The sequence below is a fragment of the Lycium ferocissimum genome, chromosome 9 (assembly GCF_029784015.1).
Source record: "Lycium ferocissimum isolate CSIRO_LF1 chromosome 9, AGI_CSIRO_Lferr_CH_V1, whole genome shotgun sequence".
Classification (NCBI taxonomy): domain Eukaryota; kingdom Viridiplantae; phylum Streptophyta; class Magnoliopsida; order Solanales; family Solanaceae; genus Lycium; species Lycium ferocissimum.
In genome coordinates this window covers 32423905-32440336 of record NC_081350.1, presented here as the reverse complement: position 1 = coordinate 32440336, position 16432 = coordinate 32423905, and the positions used below count along the sequence as shown (strand labels likewise).

Sequence of the window (16432 nt, the reverse complement as noted above, 5' to 3'; positions counted from 1 at the left end):
GATATCGTTTCCCGGTTTGCCCAAATTGCAAAGCGGGAAAAGGGCTTATCGACCTCAAAGGGTCTTTGTTGAAGTTAAATGGGAGGAAAAATTTCCCCAAAACGAAGCTCGTTTTTAAAAGGGGGATGAGGGGGGGGCCCGGGGGGTGACATCGGTAGAACCGTGGGAAGTGGACTCGGACATCTCGAAAGTACGAAGGGAGAAGGGTGGAAAAGCGAAAGAAAAAGTGAAGGGGGGAATTCGAAAGACGAAAGCAATAAAACCCCGGGGAACAATTGGGGCCCTTTTTTCCCTTTAGGTTGAGGGGTTTAAATTAAGTCAATTCCGAGATGGCGATTTGGGGAATGTAAATAAATATAGAGAAGAAGGGTTGAAAAAACGAGTGTAAAAAAAGGAAAGTGAATAAGGAAGGGGCCCCATGGGGGAGAAAACCCGGTTACCAAGGGCGACCTATTAGGACGCCGCGTGCCCCCTCGTGTGGGGGCGACGTGTCCCGTCGGCGGTTAGCAAAGGCGTTCGGCCTTTCCCCCAAAAATTGGGGAAAAATGAGGGCCGATTTCCGGGTTTTTAAAGGGTTTGGTGGCTCCCCCGGTTACCCGTGGATGGGCTAACGGGGTGAGGGGCTATCCTTACGGTAAATAGGATATAGCGTAAATAGGAAGAGGGCGGGGAAAAAAAAAAGAAAGGTCCCAAAAAAACATTGGGCCCCCCGAACGGGGGGAAAGGGGGCCGGGGGGAAAGAAAAAAATTTTTGGCCCTCCCCTTTCGCGATTGGTGGGCCCCCGGTTGGGGGGTTACCCTTTTTGACCCGTTGGCCCGTTGTTGGGTGGTTGGCCCGCATCCGTCGCCCGTTTTGGGGTTGGCCCGGTGCGGTCTTTGGGTCCTACGGCCGGGTTTCCCCCGGCCCGCGCGTCGAGGCCTCTGCCGCTGGCGTCCCCCAACCGTACGTGTGCCCAAGGCCCGGTGGGCCCCTAATCGGTTTCGGAAAACCCCCCGGGGGTATTATTATTTTATTTGGTTCGTATATTGTGGCTTTAGTAGGCGGCCTTTATAAATATGGGGCACCACTCTTTGAGGAGTTTGGCTCCACATCTTTGAAGAACACTTGCAATAGAAGAATCTCATATATTTGTTCCTCTCTGTGTTCGACTGAGTAGGCTACTTTATAGAATATTGCTAATCATATAATACATTGTTCACAAACGTTTCACATCTTTGGTCTTCTATTAGCGAGCCTTCCAATCTCTATTCCTTTACCTAACATACGTCAAGAACAAAGCACATATCCTATACCCACTTACAAATTCAATTGGTTACCCGATTTCGGGGCAAACACTTTGTATACGGAGAGCAGCTTCTTCAATTCACTTGTTGTTAGTCATTGTCTTATAATATAAAAAAATCCGTATATCTTTATTGATCAATTAATTGCACGGTTTTCCCTTCAAATGGACTGGTATTTAATTTTTGCACTTTAAAATCGAACTTATGCCTATTGGGACATAAGTTCTTCAACGGTGCTCGCATAACTTGTGGACATATGATGCATATCTTATGCCCTCTAGGCATAAGTTCGATTTTGAAGGATAAAAATTAAAGACCAGCACAAAACAGGGACAAAAGTGCAAATGACCCGATTGAGACCTGTCCAAGCCCAATGTCCTTTCCTGGCCTACTTTCCCATCTGGTGGACTCCCAATATGACTTGGCTACTTGCTGTATGGGCTTGCTTTTAGTTAATCAACTTTACCCGCTATAATAATAAGGTTATATAATTATTATTATTAATTATATTAAATTATTGTAAACTTTACCCATTATAATAATAGTCAGTAAATTATATTTTATAATATTGTTAAAATAACTTAATTTTACCTAATGTACGGATACTAAAGTCGCAATTTTATCCACTATAACAGTAAAATCATCTTGATGAGTAGGTTTTGTCATCAGAGTTAGGTAAAGTTTTAGTTATTTCAACGTGAAAAAAAATTAATTTTGTGCCTTTATAGTTATAGTGGATAAAGTTAAGTGAAAATATTGTTAGTCTGTTATGCTCCCTCCGTCTCAATTTATGTGGCATTTTTTGCTTAGGCACAAAGTTTAAAAAAAGACTTTTAAAACTTTTAGTTTATAACAATCTATAATTATTTATTGGACTATAAATCATCTCATTATACATAGAATGAAAAAATTTAAGTTATGCTTTTTAAAATAAGAAAGTATGACTTATGACAAATTAAAAAGGAAAGTGGTAGATTGAAATGGAGGGAGTACTGCATCTGCACAAGTTCAGTTTATTTAATATGATAAGATGTTATAATAGATAAATTCTAGTGACCATACATAAAATAACCCTAAAAATATGTATGATCAAACTTTCCTTAATTTAATCATCTTTAAGCTAACCTAGACTTGTTCATCCTTACCACCAACGAGGGGTATATAAAAATATTCACATATGTTATTTATCAACACACTTATCTTTCATGGACCAACCTTTAAATTATAAGGCACTGGATACTCACCACTATTGTTGACATTATTTAAGCTGACATTCGTCCACCACCACTTGTAATGTCTGTGGGCTTCTCTAAGCAGAATGTTCCTGTATAATTCTCTTTCTTTCTTTTTTTTCTTTTTTTCTTTTTTTCATTGAGAACTTGTTGATTGCACTGTGGAATTTTATCTTATAGAAAGGGTCAAAAATGACCAAAAGAATCCACCGGGAAAAAGTCTTTTTGCTTGTTTGATTATACTATCAATGAACTTTAACCGGTAGCAGCAGCTTAGTTATTATTTTTACCAAATTATCAATTAATGCCTTTCAAAACACTTACTTAAAATTACCTAATTTAGTTACTCGAATGTGTATATTTTTTTTATCCCGAAATACATACAACTTAAACTAATTATACATCATATTTAGCGTTTGAAGTTAATGGACTTTGATTGCGTCCAAATGACTTGTCAATTTGTAGGGTTAATACGTCCTTTATTTGTCTGTCTAATTCAAGATGCTAAAATTTGCTCTTAGGTTATTTTTCAGGTGAATCCTACGGTAGCAACACCCCCACCCCACCGGGGACTTAAAGATGAAACACCTGTCTCCCCTCTTTCCTAATCTTATATAACAAAGTTATACCAGCTATGATATTACTAATAATAAGTCTACACGATTGCTATGCCTGGATGGTTTATATATATATTTTCAAAAACAAAAAAAATTAAATTAAAGGAACACGTGAAGGGTTAAACTTGTCATGCTACAGTATGTGTTTCACTCTCAGAGTCTAAACTTTAGGGGAAGTGTGTAATTCTTCACATAAAATTTACGCACAACTGATATTGGCACCAATTGTATGAACATATAAGTTGTACATTAAAGTGCAAGCGCCAAAGGGCAAGTATTTACTGTAATTTTCCTTATCTGGAAAGAGAAGAACATAGAAGACTTTTTTTGGTGCATGCAGGACAATCTTGTTGTAAAATGTAAACTTAGTGCGGAAGAATTGGTATGAGCCCATTTTTTGTAAGTCAAAAGATTTCATCAATGTTACACCAAAATAATGTTGTCTTTAGGAAAGTTATAAAGTAGAAAGGTGCCTTTGGTAGGTTTTTAGGTAATTATGTATTTATCCTCCTATTACAATTTGGCATGTTCATGGGTTAGAATTATGGTGATCATTGGCTACATTATTGTAAAGGAGGTAACTGTTTTAATAAGTTGACCATTTATTTCCATGAGTTCTTTGTAGCACAGTGCCCAAAAACTGTACTCTTGAAAAATAATGAGGATTAAAAGATTTCTCAAAATGGGATTGAGTAAACTTTTTATCAAAGATAACTCAGATTTTTTTAAAGTGCCTTAGGAATAAAAGATGGTTACTCAAGAGAAATTTTTGGCACATCATGGTGTTGAAAAGGACAGATGACAACTTTTTTGTATGTCCTTTTGATGATAAAAGGGAAGAAGTAAAAGATAACAAATGCTTTTTGTTGATTCTCATAAATATGCTCCTTTAGGCTTTGAGATGGAATCCAATGCTTATAACCTATACACTTTAATTAAAAGGCAAATTAAAAGTCGCACTTTCTGTTCTCTAGGGTGATTAGGTTTTAAATCCTAGTTCATAGTGCTCACTATCATGACTGAAATCTAAGGCCCCATGACCTAATGATAGTTTAAGATGTTAGAGGCCCCATGACTTAATGATAGTTTAAGATGTTTTAGACATGAACGCATATATAGAAATTACATCTATTTTTATTTAATGACTCATCCACCAAACAAATCAACCCCTTAATTGAAAACGGAATAGTTCTCTACGTTCTTCTTTAGATTCTAAACTTACAATCTCAAAGACAGTAATGCAGACAGAGTATTTATCCAGATTCATCATCCATTGTATATACATGAAGAAAAACTGACATTATATATACAATATAATTTTTTAATTACAAGAGTTCTTTAAAGATCGTATCATCAAATTCAAATACTGGATCCACCCTTGGTTTTAGAATTGGGCATTATGATAGTATTTGCTAAAGGAGTGGGGAGAGGGGAGCATTAACATTCCATGTGCAAGTCACAATCTTGTTTATGTCCCTTTGTTGTTGCTTAGCCCCACTTTCCCCAACCAACCCATGCTTGTGTGCATCCACCACAATTGCCCATTTTCCTTTTGACACACATAAGATGTGCCAATTGGATACTTCCTCTTTCAAATAAGTTCACCAATTGTCATCCACGCCAATCTTACCCCCTCAAAAGATAAATCAAAAGAAAATGCTTTATTCTTCCAGCTAGCAGTAGCACAGTACCTTTTCTTCCTCCTCATCATTCCAATTCCACCACCAATTGCTTATCTTTTATTCCCTATATTTCCTTTCCCATTTTCAACTAATAAAAGATTGTTAATTAGTACTGGGTCATTTTTGCAAAAAGACAATATCTAATGAAACCATCCTCCTATAGTTTAGGAAACTAAATTGCATCAAATCTAACCTCAAATTAAAGAGTTTAAGTTATATACACCACCAATATAATGAATTTATGTACTATCATTTCAGTTTTACTTCTTGTAGTAGGTAATTTGTCTCTTTTAAAAATTATAAATGTCATAATTTTGAGGAAGCTTACATGTAGATATCTTTTGGCCAACTTGATACTATAAAAAGAATTTTCTATACCGATGATATGTATACCTTAAACTCCAATTAGATACCCTACAACTTGGAAATTCAAAATGTTGCATTGGAGTAGAAATTTAAATAGAAAGAAAGCGAGAATAGTATCTTATTAAGCTAAAATGTCAAAATGTCACATATAGAGCATGCAACATTTGATAAAATCTCCAACCAGACCTCCTCAAATTCCTCACCTTTCCACACAAAATCAACGATACAATGAGATAAAAAGAAGAAGAAGAAAATAGAACACTAGAAGAAATTGAAAATAAAATAGTACACAAATAAGTAAATTATTTGTAATCTACAACAGTAGTGAAAAAGCATATGAAATTAAATGACTAATTCAATTTAGAAAAAAAGTGCTACACTCCCAATAATTGCCACCATGGCCCCTTGAACAATTCCACTAGATGCGGTATTCGTTGCACCATTCATAGGTCCTTCTGCAGGGGCTGGTGGTGAGTCCCCTGGTGGGCTCATTGTTGGTGTCATTGGGCTCATGGATGGTGGTGTCATTGTTGGTGTCATTGGGCTCATGGATGGTGGTGTCATTGTTGGTGTCTTTGGGCTCATGGATGGTGGTGTCATTGTTGGTGTCATTGGGCTCATGGATGGTGCCATTGGGCTCATTGGAGGAGATGACATGGCGGCCGGTGGTGGTGACATTGGTGGCATTGCCATGGTGGGTGGTGGCATTGTGGGGGCCATCATGGACCTAGGTGGAGAGGCCATGGGTGATTGAGCAGCAGAGAGGGTTAGAAATGTAAGAAAAAGGGAGAAAATTATCATGGGATGTGAGAGAGCCATGATTATTGATGACTCTCGTAGGATTTTTTTTCTTTTAAGAAACAGAGGAGGGAGAGAATTCTTGAAGAGAGTGCACAAACAAAGGTTGTCTTTGAGGAAGTTTGTATTTTGCAGGTATTGTAAAGGTTTGAGGGCTATGCTGATATATAGACAGGGCACTATAGTCGAAAGACTTGACTTTTCTTTCTTTCTTGAGATATCTTGATTATATTCGGAGTTTAGTGGTTCGATTAATTTAGGTTCGCGTTGAGTAGATTCATTAAAGGGGCAATGCGCTTTTTACTGATCGAGAGATTGTTTATTTCTAGAACTCGAATCCGAGAGTCTTGCTTAAGGCTGAAGGAAATCATATCATTCTCTTACATATCTTGATCAGATTTTCACTAATAGGAGTCAAAGTATACGGAAATATATACACACAATGTCAAGGAAATCCAACATATAGTATATATCTAAAATATATTCTTTGACTTATTTACACAGTATAATTTTTTTGACAAAGAGTGTCAATTGAACCCTCCTTGGATAAGGGTAGCTTTGTCCCTGGCCATGATGGTACACATAAATATGTGTTCTTGTTTCAATTTATGTAGCATTGTTTGACTGGTCACAAATTTTATTTTATTTTAAAAAAAAAAAAGACTTTTGAAATGTGATCTAAATCAAGCCTGAGACATTTATTTGTCTATAAATCATCTTATAAAGGGTAAAATCAGAATTTAAAATTACAATATTTCTAAATCTAAAAGTTGACATTCTTTTACAGACATATTAATAAAAAAAAAGTGTCATAAATTGGTAAAATGTAAATATTACCCTTGGTGCATGTATATCTGTGCGATTCAAAAAATACAAGGGTTGCATGTCCTATACGAGGGTCCCAAAAATTTGGCAAACTACTTGCTGAGCACCTCATATTAGGATCAATAGATCATTGGAGCATGTATGATCTAAATAGAATATCTACATGGGAACAGATTCTACCATAACGAATTTTGATAAGATAATAAATGATGGAATTAAGGCATGGCTCTACAATACACTTACATTAAATTACTTGTATTAAGAGTTTTAAGTATTTTTTAAGGATGTGTAAGTCGATAGAAATTGTAGAGGATTCCTAGTTTATAAAATTTCAATTTTTTTGAATGTAAAGAGTGAAATAGGTTTAGAAAACGATATGAATAGTGAGAATTCAAATAATCGGCCTCGACTAATTTGAGAATAAGGCATAGTTGTAGTTCCGATGTGTTCTCAAAATATAGAATTTTTCCTCTCCTGAAGATGTTTGTGAATATAAAAGAGATCCGGCAATAATGAACCGGTTAATGCGTGTTAAGCAAGCTCAAACTTAGAAGTGAGCTATTAGCTTTTATTCTCTTGTGGCCAACATGTGAGAATTAGGGGTGTACATGGACCGGGTTGGTTCGGATTTTTTAAACACTAAACCAAATCAATTGCGTCGGGTCTTAAAATTTATACACCAAACCAAACCAATAAATTCGGGTTTTCAACCTCGGGTTTTCTCGGGTTGTTCGGTTTTCTCGGATTTTTCGGTTTTTTTTTGAATAGTCTTGATACAAAACATATAATTTTTACTTTAAATATTTCTTTAGTCTAGTAAGATACAATTATATAATTGGGTGTTTCTTAAGAAAATAACACAAAATGTGAGAAGAGTGATGACATTATATTAAAATATTCAACAAAAGCTAATATAATCGGTTAAACTAAATATTGTTAATTAACAAGCCATAAAAGAAAATGACCATAATCTAAAAATACTAAGGCATGCTAAAATAAGTATTAATTATATGACAGAGAAAAAAACTTAAGTTATGTATTTTTCTTTTCTAAATCAATTACGCAAAACTAAAGAATAGATATCCAACATTATTGTACATATTTTAGTGGTAAATTGAATTTCTTTTGTTAGGATTAGTGTTGAGTTGATTTTGGTTGGACTTTATTTGATTCTGCCATCCATAGGATATAAAAACTTATTGACATTCAAAAGTTAAGTTGAGCTTGAATAATATGATAATAGATAAAAAATTACGAAAAATTTAAGAAATATTTATAAATTACTTTATAAATAAATATTTTTATGTATAAAATATTTTAAAAATTGAATACGTAATGTCGGGTTGGTTTAGTTCGGTTTGACTTTTTTAGTTAAAAAACCAAACCAAACCAATAAGTTAATGTCGGAGTTTTTTTACACCAAACGAAGATCAAACCACTAATGGGTTTTTTTTTCTTTGAAACTTGATTTATCGGGTTGGTGCGGTTTGTCGGTTTACTTTGTACACCCCTAGTGAGAATGATTGTCGTGTTTGCAACAAGAGGAGATGGTCCTAACAACCACGTAAAAATTTATCAAATTCCCAAAATTCTAAATAATTGAATCACAACAAATCAACAATATATGAGTGTCAAAATCAGGGTGTGGAAATATTCCAAAAATTGATAGGGTGCATGAAAGTCACATTCCCTAATTAGTTAGACAAATCACTCGTTCAGTGCGTAAAGCAGGCGCAAATTAGGATTTGAAGTCTATCACCAGGACCAAGACCAATTCCACTGACGTATGTGTGCGCCTTCAATTTGCATTTCATTCATTGACTAGTTGACTTGGAGCAATAACCAAATGTTAGTACAAGCATTTCAATTATGGCCTCCGAGATTGAGGGAATTAAGACGCATATAACGGATTCAGGATTTGAAATTTATGAATCCCTATAGTAATTTTAAATTAATTTATAATATTAATTAGGTTCACAATTAAATATTTATAATCTAGTACTTTTTAAATACATAAATAGAATATGCGCGAAAGCTATTGAATAGTGAACCCATAGACAAAGCCTTGGAAAGAGAATATATTGCTGTACTATATATATATATGGTCAAAATTATTATATATAGTAAATAGTGAATTTATAGTTTGAATTCTCTTAATGAAAAATCTAGCTCCGCTACTGCTATACTACTTCTCCAATTAATTGTTCAAAAGCCATGGCGAAGTAGTAGAGGTCTGAAAGTTGGCAGTGGACATCTTTAAACTCTCTAGAAGACGACCAGGAAGATGGGGGATATGAAGATAGAATAATTGAATTCTGTGGTCACCTTCAGAAAATTCTGTGGTCACCTTATACTTTACTCCGAAATTCCCGGGGATTTTGAAATTATGGCAAAAATTTGAGGTCATTTTAGACGTTTGATTATATGAGCCTTTTTCAAAAAAAAAAAAAAAAATTCCTTAGCTGTTGACAGAAGAAGAAAGAAAGCCTTTCTATTTTCCAATAAATACTTACCCACGCTCTACGCCTCACCACACTAAATAATTATATCTTAATAGTTAAAAGTGAAAGTACATATAGCCGATATTTTTTTTATTTTTTTTTTCAGAAACAAGGAAAAAGATTTTTATCTGTTCATGTGGCATGAAAAGGATATTGCACCAATGCAATACCCTAATCCTGACAATTTTTTATTCTGGTCGATCTTTTCTTGCAAAATGCAAAGTTAAAGTAGCATTAAAGTTGTCAATACTCAGCGTAGTAAAAGTTAAAAATGAAGTGAGAATTAGTTTCTATAACAGAAAATTCTTGGGACCATTTGCCAAATGTTGCTTTATTAGTAATTTTCAACGGCAATGATATAACAGAGAAAAATGGCTATTTATAAGTCTATTTTGTCAGTTTCACAAGTTTCAATGTTTCTCTGGTCCATATGAGGTGTTACTAGGTGGCAAGAAAGGGAAATTTTTGGAATTTGTTTGTTTTTTTCAGTGGCATGAAATTAATCCAATTTTATATATTCAAGACTGCGGTTATCGAAAAATTTCCCGCAAATTAATATATTTAGCAAAATTTGAACAAATAAATAAACTTAACTATATACTACTAAACATTTTTATATAAGAAATCTTATACTTGATACATATGACAATTATTCCTTTTGTTAATCTAACGACAATCTTAGTTATAACGCTTTCAAATTAAATAAAATTTAAATAAGTAAAACAATAAGCAAACGAATAGTAAAGATTAAGAACCTCGCTGTAGAATTAAAAAAAAAACTTATTTTAAACCTAAACTATGATGGGTATCCTGTGCTCTTAATAATTATTGATAAAACATTGCCTAAAAATTCAAGATGAAAGAATAGGAAAATTGAAGTATTTCAACAATACTAGATAAAAAAGTGGAGTGCCAATTAAATATCTACATTGAGCGACAGAGATCCTCTAGCTAGAAATAACCATTTAATTGAGAATTACATCCCAAGGAAGCATATATTGTAAAAATATTTTAAAAGTTACATAAGCTTTCAACCAAATAGAAGTGTGTATTAGGTTTGTTCAATTCTTTTAATTATTAAATAAAATCAAATGAGAGAGGGAATTTACTCGGTCATATCAGGCCAATGAATGCAACAAGACATGCATCTTATAGACACACTTCTAATTTTTTTTGTCACTTATTTGATTTAATATAAGCACTATTTTACGCTTTTAACTAATAAGAGTTGTTAAGACAAAATTCCAAAATCATTTATAAGCCAAGTGTAGTACTTTCTTCGATGCCATAATGTTAGCTAGTCAAGAGAGAATTTCCACAACTAGGGTAGACTAGAGAAGCTTCCTTGACTTACGTATAGACTTGGTGACTTTCAAATGAGAAACAAAGGCATATCCAAGATTTTAATTTGTTAGGCTCTTTCTCTAAAAAAATCTTCATAAATTAATAAGATTTATCATTAACCAATTTTTTTATTATATATACCAGAGGATCCTAATAAGGTCGCTTTATAGTTTTAAATATTAAATTTATTATATTTTTAAAATTATGAACTCAATAGGTACAACATTATAAGATTTCAGTATATATATTGTATTTCGCATCGAAAATATTGTGATTAAATGAACCCATTGCCCAGTACTACTAGATATGCCACTGACTAGAGAAGTCAGAGACTTGGTCTTTTTATCGTAATCAGAAGACAGTAACTAGTCATACACGCGAATAAATCAAAGGATAAGTTAAAGGTTTGGTGTCAATTCTCATTTGTGCGTGTAGAAACCTAAAAAGCTTTTCAATAACAAACAGCATACAATTTGCAAAGACTCAAAACGACAGAACCTCGCAGCCTATCGGATATGACAACCAAAAAGGGCTCAAAAAGAAAATCATAACGCAATCTGTTAGTGCATACATCTATAATTCTGTACGAATAAAAAAGCTAGGTGGTGTCACAAAAAAATTATGGTGGAGCGATAACTACCCCTTCATTTTTACTTAAAGATCTTGAGTTCAAGTTTGGCGATGATGGCTTCACTTGATATGGACCATTTTACCTCTCGACTTTCGACGCAAATCTGAATTAGTCCACCTCAAAATGAGTACCGAACACCGGGTGTAAAACAATAAAACATTTTTGGAATTGGGGCTTAACGACATGAATACGGATTAGTCAAGCCCTATAACGAGTACCGAACACCAGTGGAAACAAAACAAAAAAACACATTAGTTATAAATGTTGGATATGGTATCCAAAGGCGTATGTAGCATATTAGATAGTGGTTGAATCCCTATCTTTTTATTATTAACATAAATTTATATATAAAAATTTACTAAAATTGCAATAAATAGTAGATATTATTGAAAAAATAGTTTAATAGCTCAAAAAGAAATATTATGTTTGCTATTAGAGTTGTAAGACAATTAAACCACCCCATAAATAGCCATCAATTGGTGATTCAATTGTAACGTTATAATAGTCATTTACTATTCCATTTGACTATTGGATTAATGGCTGCTAGCTTTTAACACTCAATTGAATAGTCATTATAATCTTTATTACTAATATAGTGAATAACGTTCTCTGTCTAATTTGTGACCATATAATTACCTTCCTCAGTTTGAAGGAAAAAAGCAACAAAAGAGATAAATCGTTCAGCCATTTTTGTATAACCATATATTTATTTCTTTGTCTTCTTGTCGTGTTAGAAATATATCTCAAGACAAATTCATCCTCCCATATATTATGTGTGTTAGGTTTTTTTATTAAATTCTTGATTCTCATTGCGTTTGTAATTAGAAGAAACATTGAATTCCTAACATCCATACGTGGTGAAATATCCTTACGACAAGGTCTTAATCGTATATGCCTCGTTTTCAAGAATTAAACCAGCTGTTAAGTGATCAAGTATTTTCCGTAAGATTTTCAATAGATATAACTCGTAACTTTAAAATATAATTGGTTCAATGCTAATAATCTTAAAATCGAACTCATAAAATTTAAATTCTAGAGTCACCTATGATGGTATCTGTTACGCTACATTTTTTAATTGAAAACATGTTGTCCATTGATTAGTGAGAAGGACACGTGTCGAAGAATCAACACGCTGTTTGAGGATACTGAAGCCATATGATATGATGCTGCGTGAACTGTGAATACTTTAGAAAGGCAGATTTCAATATTTATCAGACCATCAAGTTTTTAATATTTAAACATGCAGAACAGGTTTCCAATATAAGGCAACAAATTATGATATAATTAACCAATTAAATATTCAACGAGGAAGTAATTCAGAACTAATTATTTTGTGAATATTACACCCTCGATGGATAAAGATGATTATTTCGGGATTTTTACACAGTATCTCACTTTTAAAGATTATTGACAATAGAGTATTTCCTAGATATGAAATTGAATTTGATCCATATGCTTGACGAATGAAGTATACTGTCTAACATTTTGGACTTCTTGTGGTGCGGTAACCAATTTTGTCCCTCAAATGGAACTTATACTAGTGGGACATAAGTTTCTTTAAATCCTGAGGATTGTTTCGGATTCCAGTTAACTTACTGTTCAGACCGCACAGTTGAAGGCAAACCATACAATTTTTTCAAGAAGTAATTGCACGGTTTTCCCTTCAAATGGACTGGTCTTTAATTTTTGTCCTTCAAATGAGCTGTTCTTTAATTTTTGTCATTCAAAATCGAATTTATGCCAAGCGGACATAAGTTCTTTAAGGGAGCTGACATAACTTGTGTATATTATTATGTGTAACTTATGTCCCTCTAGACATAAATTCGATTTTGAAGGATCTGAAATTAAAGACGCCATTTGAAGGGCTAAAATTAAAGACCAACACAAAATAGGAACAAAAGTGCAAATGACCCTTTTTTCGGTATGACCTTTATTGGTGCTATTACGGGCCAGAACTATAGTAAAGGCCCAGTTACAAAACAGATAAGGCGGTCGCCAAGGGCCCAAGGGCTTAAGATCCTTGGCTCGAATAAGTAGAAATGGCACCAAGGTTGCCAATTTTCATTTTTTTGCGCGGAGTGCCCTTCGTTTGGGGTGGTCTTTAAATTTTGCCCCTCATATTTCAAATCTTTAAAATTCGTCTCTTCGCCTAACCCACAGCTCTGTGTTCGAACCCACGCGTCAAAATTTTAAAAAAATTCGCAAGGCAAGTTTGCTCATGATGCCGACCCGGCAAGATACTGCCATGATTACCAAGCTATGCTGACCCGCATACTTACGCTCTTTGGCAGATTAGAGAAAGAGGTTGTCCCAGATAATCTCACACTCCTTTCACAATTACCGTCCGATTGCCGGGGCCTATACAATGCAAAATTTAAGATAATTTGAAATTATAAGTTATCGGGACCGGGATCTTACGCAGGCGATTAAGCATAAGTATCTTGGTCCGAAATTTTATAATCTGAAAAATTTCAGTTAGCGGCCTACTTAAAGGGCAAACCTTTCTTAGATCGATCCAGCATCTTTTTAAATTCCTTTGGTTATGCCCGGGATGGCATTGACTGGCAGTACCTTTAAAGGAATTTTCGGTTTTGGGCCAGATTTTGCATCTCTTTACAGGTAAGTGCCGTTGGGGATAATGGAATTTAAAATGTTCGTTTTTAAATTTTGGGATAGCGGGTTAAACCCGACCTTTGGTTTTTTAAAATTTTAAATTGGGGTTGAACCCAACAAGGAGCAGTTACGGGCAAATTAAACGTTGAAGGGCCCAATTTTAAATCCAGCGCGAAAGAGATCCAATTGCCATTTTAAGGAACCTTTTAAAACATATTCAATTTACACAAATCAAGTAATTCATGGGTCGTTTTAAGGAAGGATAAGCAAAAAATAGCCCCGAGATAAAATAGTGCCTCCTTATCCCATGTTCGGTTGGAATAAAAATCCGTGAGATAATCTCGGATTAGCTTATCCCGGATCGTAGCCTTATTTTATCCCACCTTGAGGGTGGAATAGCTAATCCCAGGATAACTTATTCCAGGATTAGTTATCTCGGGATAAGTTGTTTCCCAACCAAACGAGCCCTAAGGTTGAAGTTAGACTCCGCCAGAGATAACTTCCACTCAAACATTTGAAGTTTAAAACCGCATTCCTTCAAACTTTAGATCGAGTAGGCGTTTAGATACTGCTTGAAATCACGAGACGAAATCGCTGAACACGCATTTCAACTCATGGTTTCAAACCATGATTTCAAAAAATTTAAATTTAAAACTTGACCCATATGTTTATATTTTATAAAAAAACAAAAAAAAAAACCATAAGTTGGTAATATTTTTAACAATTACTCTCACCAACCATTTACCAACCTCATTAACTTACCAACCTTTATTTATGTCTACCACGCTAGGAGGATTATATTAAAGTAGCTTACATTACTATTCATGTTAAATTTTCTTTTGATTTAACTAAAGTTTGATCAATTGATATTGTATTTTTTTAGAGTGCCTTCAAAACTGTGAGATTAATAGCGAACTATGACTTGCTCATTTGGTAAGATTGTATAAGAATTGAGAATGTTTTGATAACTTTCACAACTTGTGGGTTTTTATGTTTATGCTATAAAATAACAACTTAAAATATCAAAATTACATGTCGAAACATGCTTTCAAAACCATGTCCAAACTACTTCCCGAGGCTTTCAGCTTGGAACTTTTGAACCTAAGGTTTAAAGTTTAGCTGTCTCAATATCAAACCTTAGAAGTGTCAAACATTGGACATTCATATTTAAAGTTTGAACTATCAAAACCTAACTTCAAACCTGAAGATCTGAACTTTCAGTTGGGAAATGAAGATTTTAAATAACGATGTGACAGTTTAAAACTTTAGATCCGATGGTCAGAAGGAGGAGGAGGATTAGCGGTCTGAAATTTGTTAAATTTGGCTGAACTTTCATTAATTTTTTTGAAAACCAGCTAAACGTTAAGTAGCATATCTAAAAGGGGATGATTTATAAAGATAGCCTTGAAGGTAGGTGGTCTTGAACTTTTGACCCATTTTTCCTATCAGCAAAACTTCAAGATTAATAATTTTTTACCTTTGACATTGGAGGTTTGCCTATGAGGCAAGCGGTGGTCAAAAGTTCAAAAACCAGGAATTTGTAAGGTCATTTGGTGTAATTTCCTGTCCAAAAGCGAATATCTGGTGCTATTTCCAGTTTTCCACTCAGTGCACCCAACCATCCGACCATTGGGCCATGAATCCAATCTGGGGGGATCCGAAGACCCGAATAGTACCCAGATAAGCAAACACTATTGTGCGGGCAAACATCTTAATAGGATAAGGCTCCAGGGCTTTCTTCCTTTTTCACCGTTGCACTACTGTATTTCTTCAACAACTCTTCTTGATTTCCATGAATTCTGCTTCCTTCATTTCTTCACTGTAACAAAAAGAAAAAAAAAAATAACCCTAAACTCCCTCACACCTTATACACAAAATGGGTTCCATTGTTCTGCCTCAGGTCTGCTTCTGCACTTCCCAATTTTCATTTATCAACATTATCAAGATTCTTTTATTTTTGGGTTTAAATTTTATGCTTTATTGAACATACTCAGACAGTAGCATTAGTACTAGTGTCGTAGTTTGTTGTCCTTCGATTTCTGTTACTACTACCCTTTGTTTCTTGGCTTCGGCTATGACATTATTTAGTTGTTGTTACTGTTCCCTTTTTTCTGAATGCTAAATGATTTCGTTATTATTCGATATGTCTGCTTTACTTCTGTATTTGATTTATGAAAGAAAACTTGCTTTGATATGAGTTACTTGAGCCGAGGGTCCTTCGAAAACGGCCTCTCTCTACCTGGATTACATCGGTATGTTGTTTTTATTGTAAAGTTTATGCTTTATTGAATTTACAGGCATTAGTTGTGGTTCCAAGAAACCCCACAAGATGTATTCCACAGAAGCTAGCATTTTCGCATGCCTCTCTCGAAAGCCTTCTCAGTTGAATGTATTTTCACACAATTCACTGGGGCTAAGTTCAAAGGGAAATTTGTCTTTGTTGTTAGAGCTGAAGCTAAAGCTGAAGGGGAACCGGGAGCTGTTGAGGCTGAGGTCCCAGCAGAAACAGAAAATGAAACTGAGGTTAAGCTGGGGTTTC

The 16432-nt window shown here is 34.5% G+C and overlaps 1 protein-coding gene across 1 annotated transcript; it reads right to left on the bottom strand.

Annotated features, from left to right (window-relative positions):
- Positions 1-5275: 5275 nt before the first annotated feature.
- LOC132030306 (proline-rich receptor-like protein kinase PERK2) lies at positions 5276-6145 on the bottom strand. Its single transcript, XM_059419881.1, has one exon. The coding sequence runs from the start codon at positions 5998-6000 to the stop codon at positions 5542-5544; it is 459 nt and encodes a 152-aa protein (XP_059275864.1). The 5' UTR covers positions 6001-6145; the 3' UTR covers positions 5276-5541.
- Positions 6146-16432: the final 10287 nt, after the last annotated feature.

Coding starts and splice junctions, on each gene's coding strand:
- LOC132030306 (XM_059419881.1), bottom strand. CDS start 6,000: ATGGCTCTCTCACATCCCATGATAATTTTCTCCCTTTTTCTTACATTT.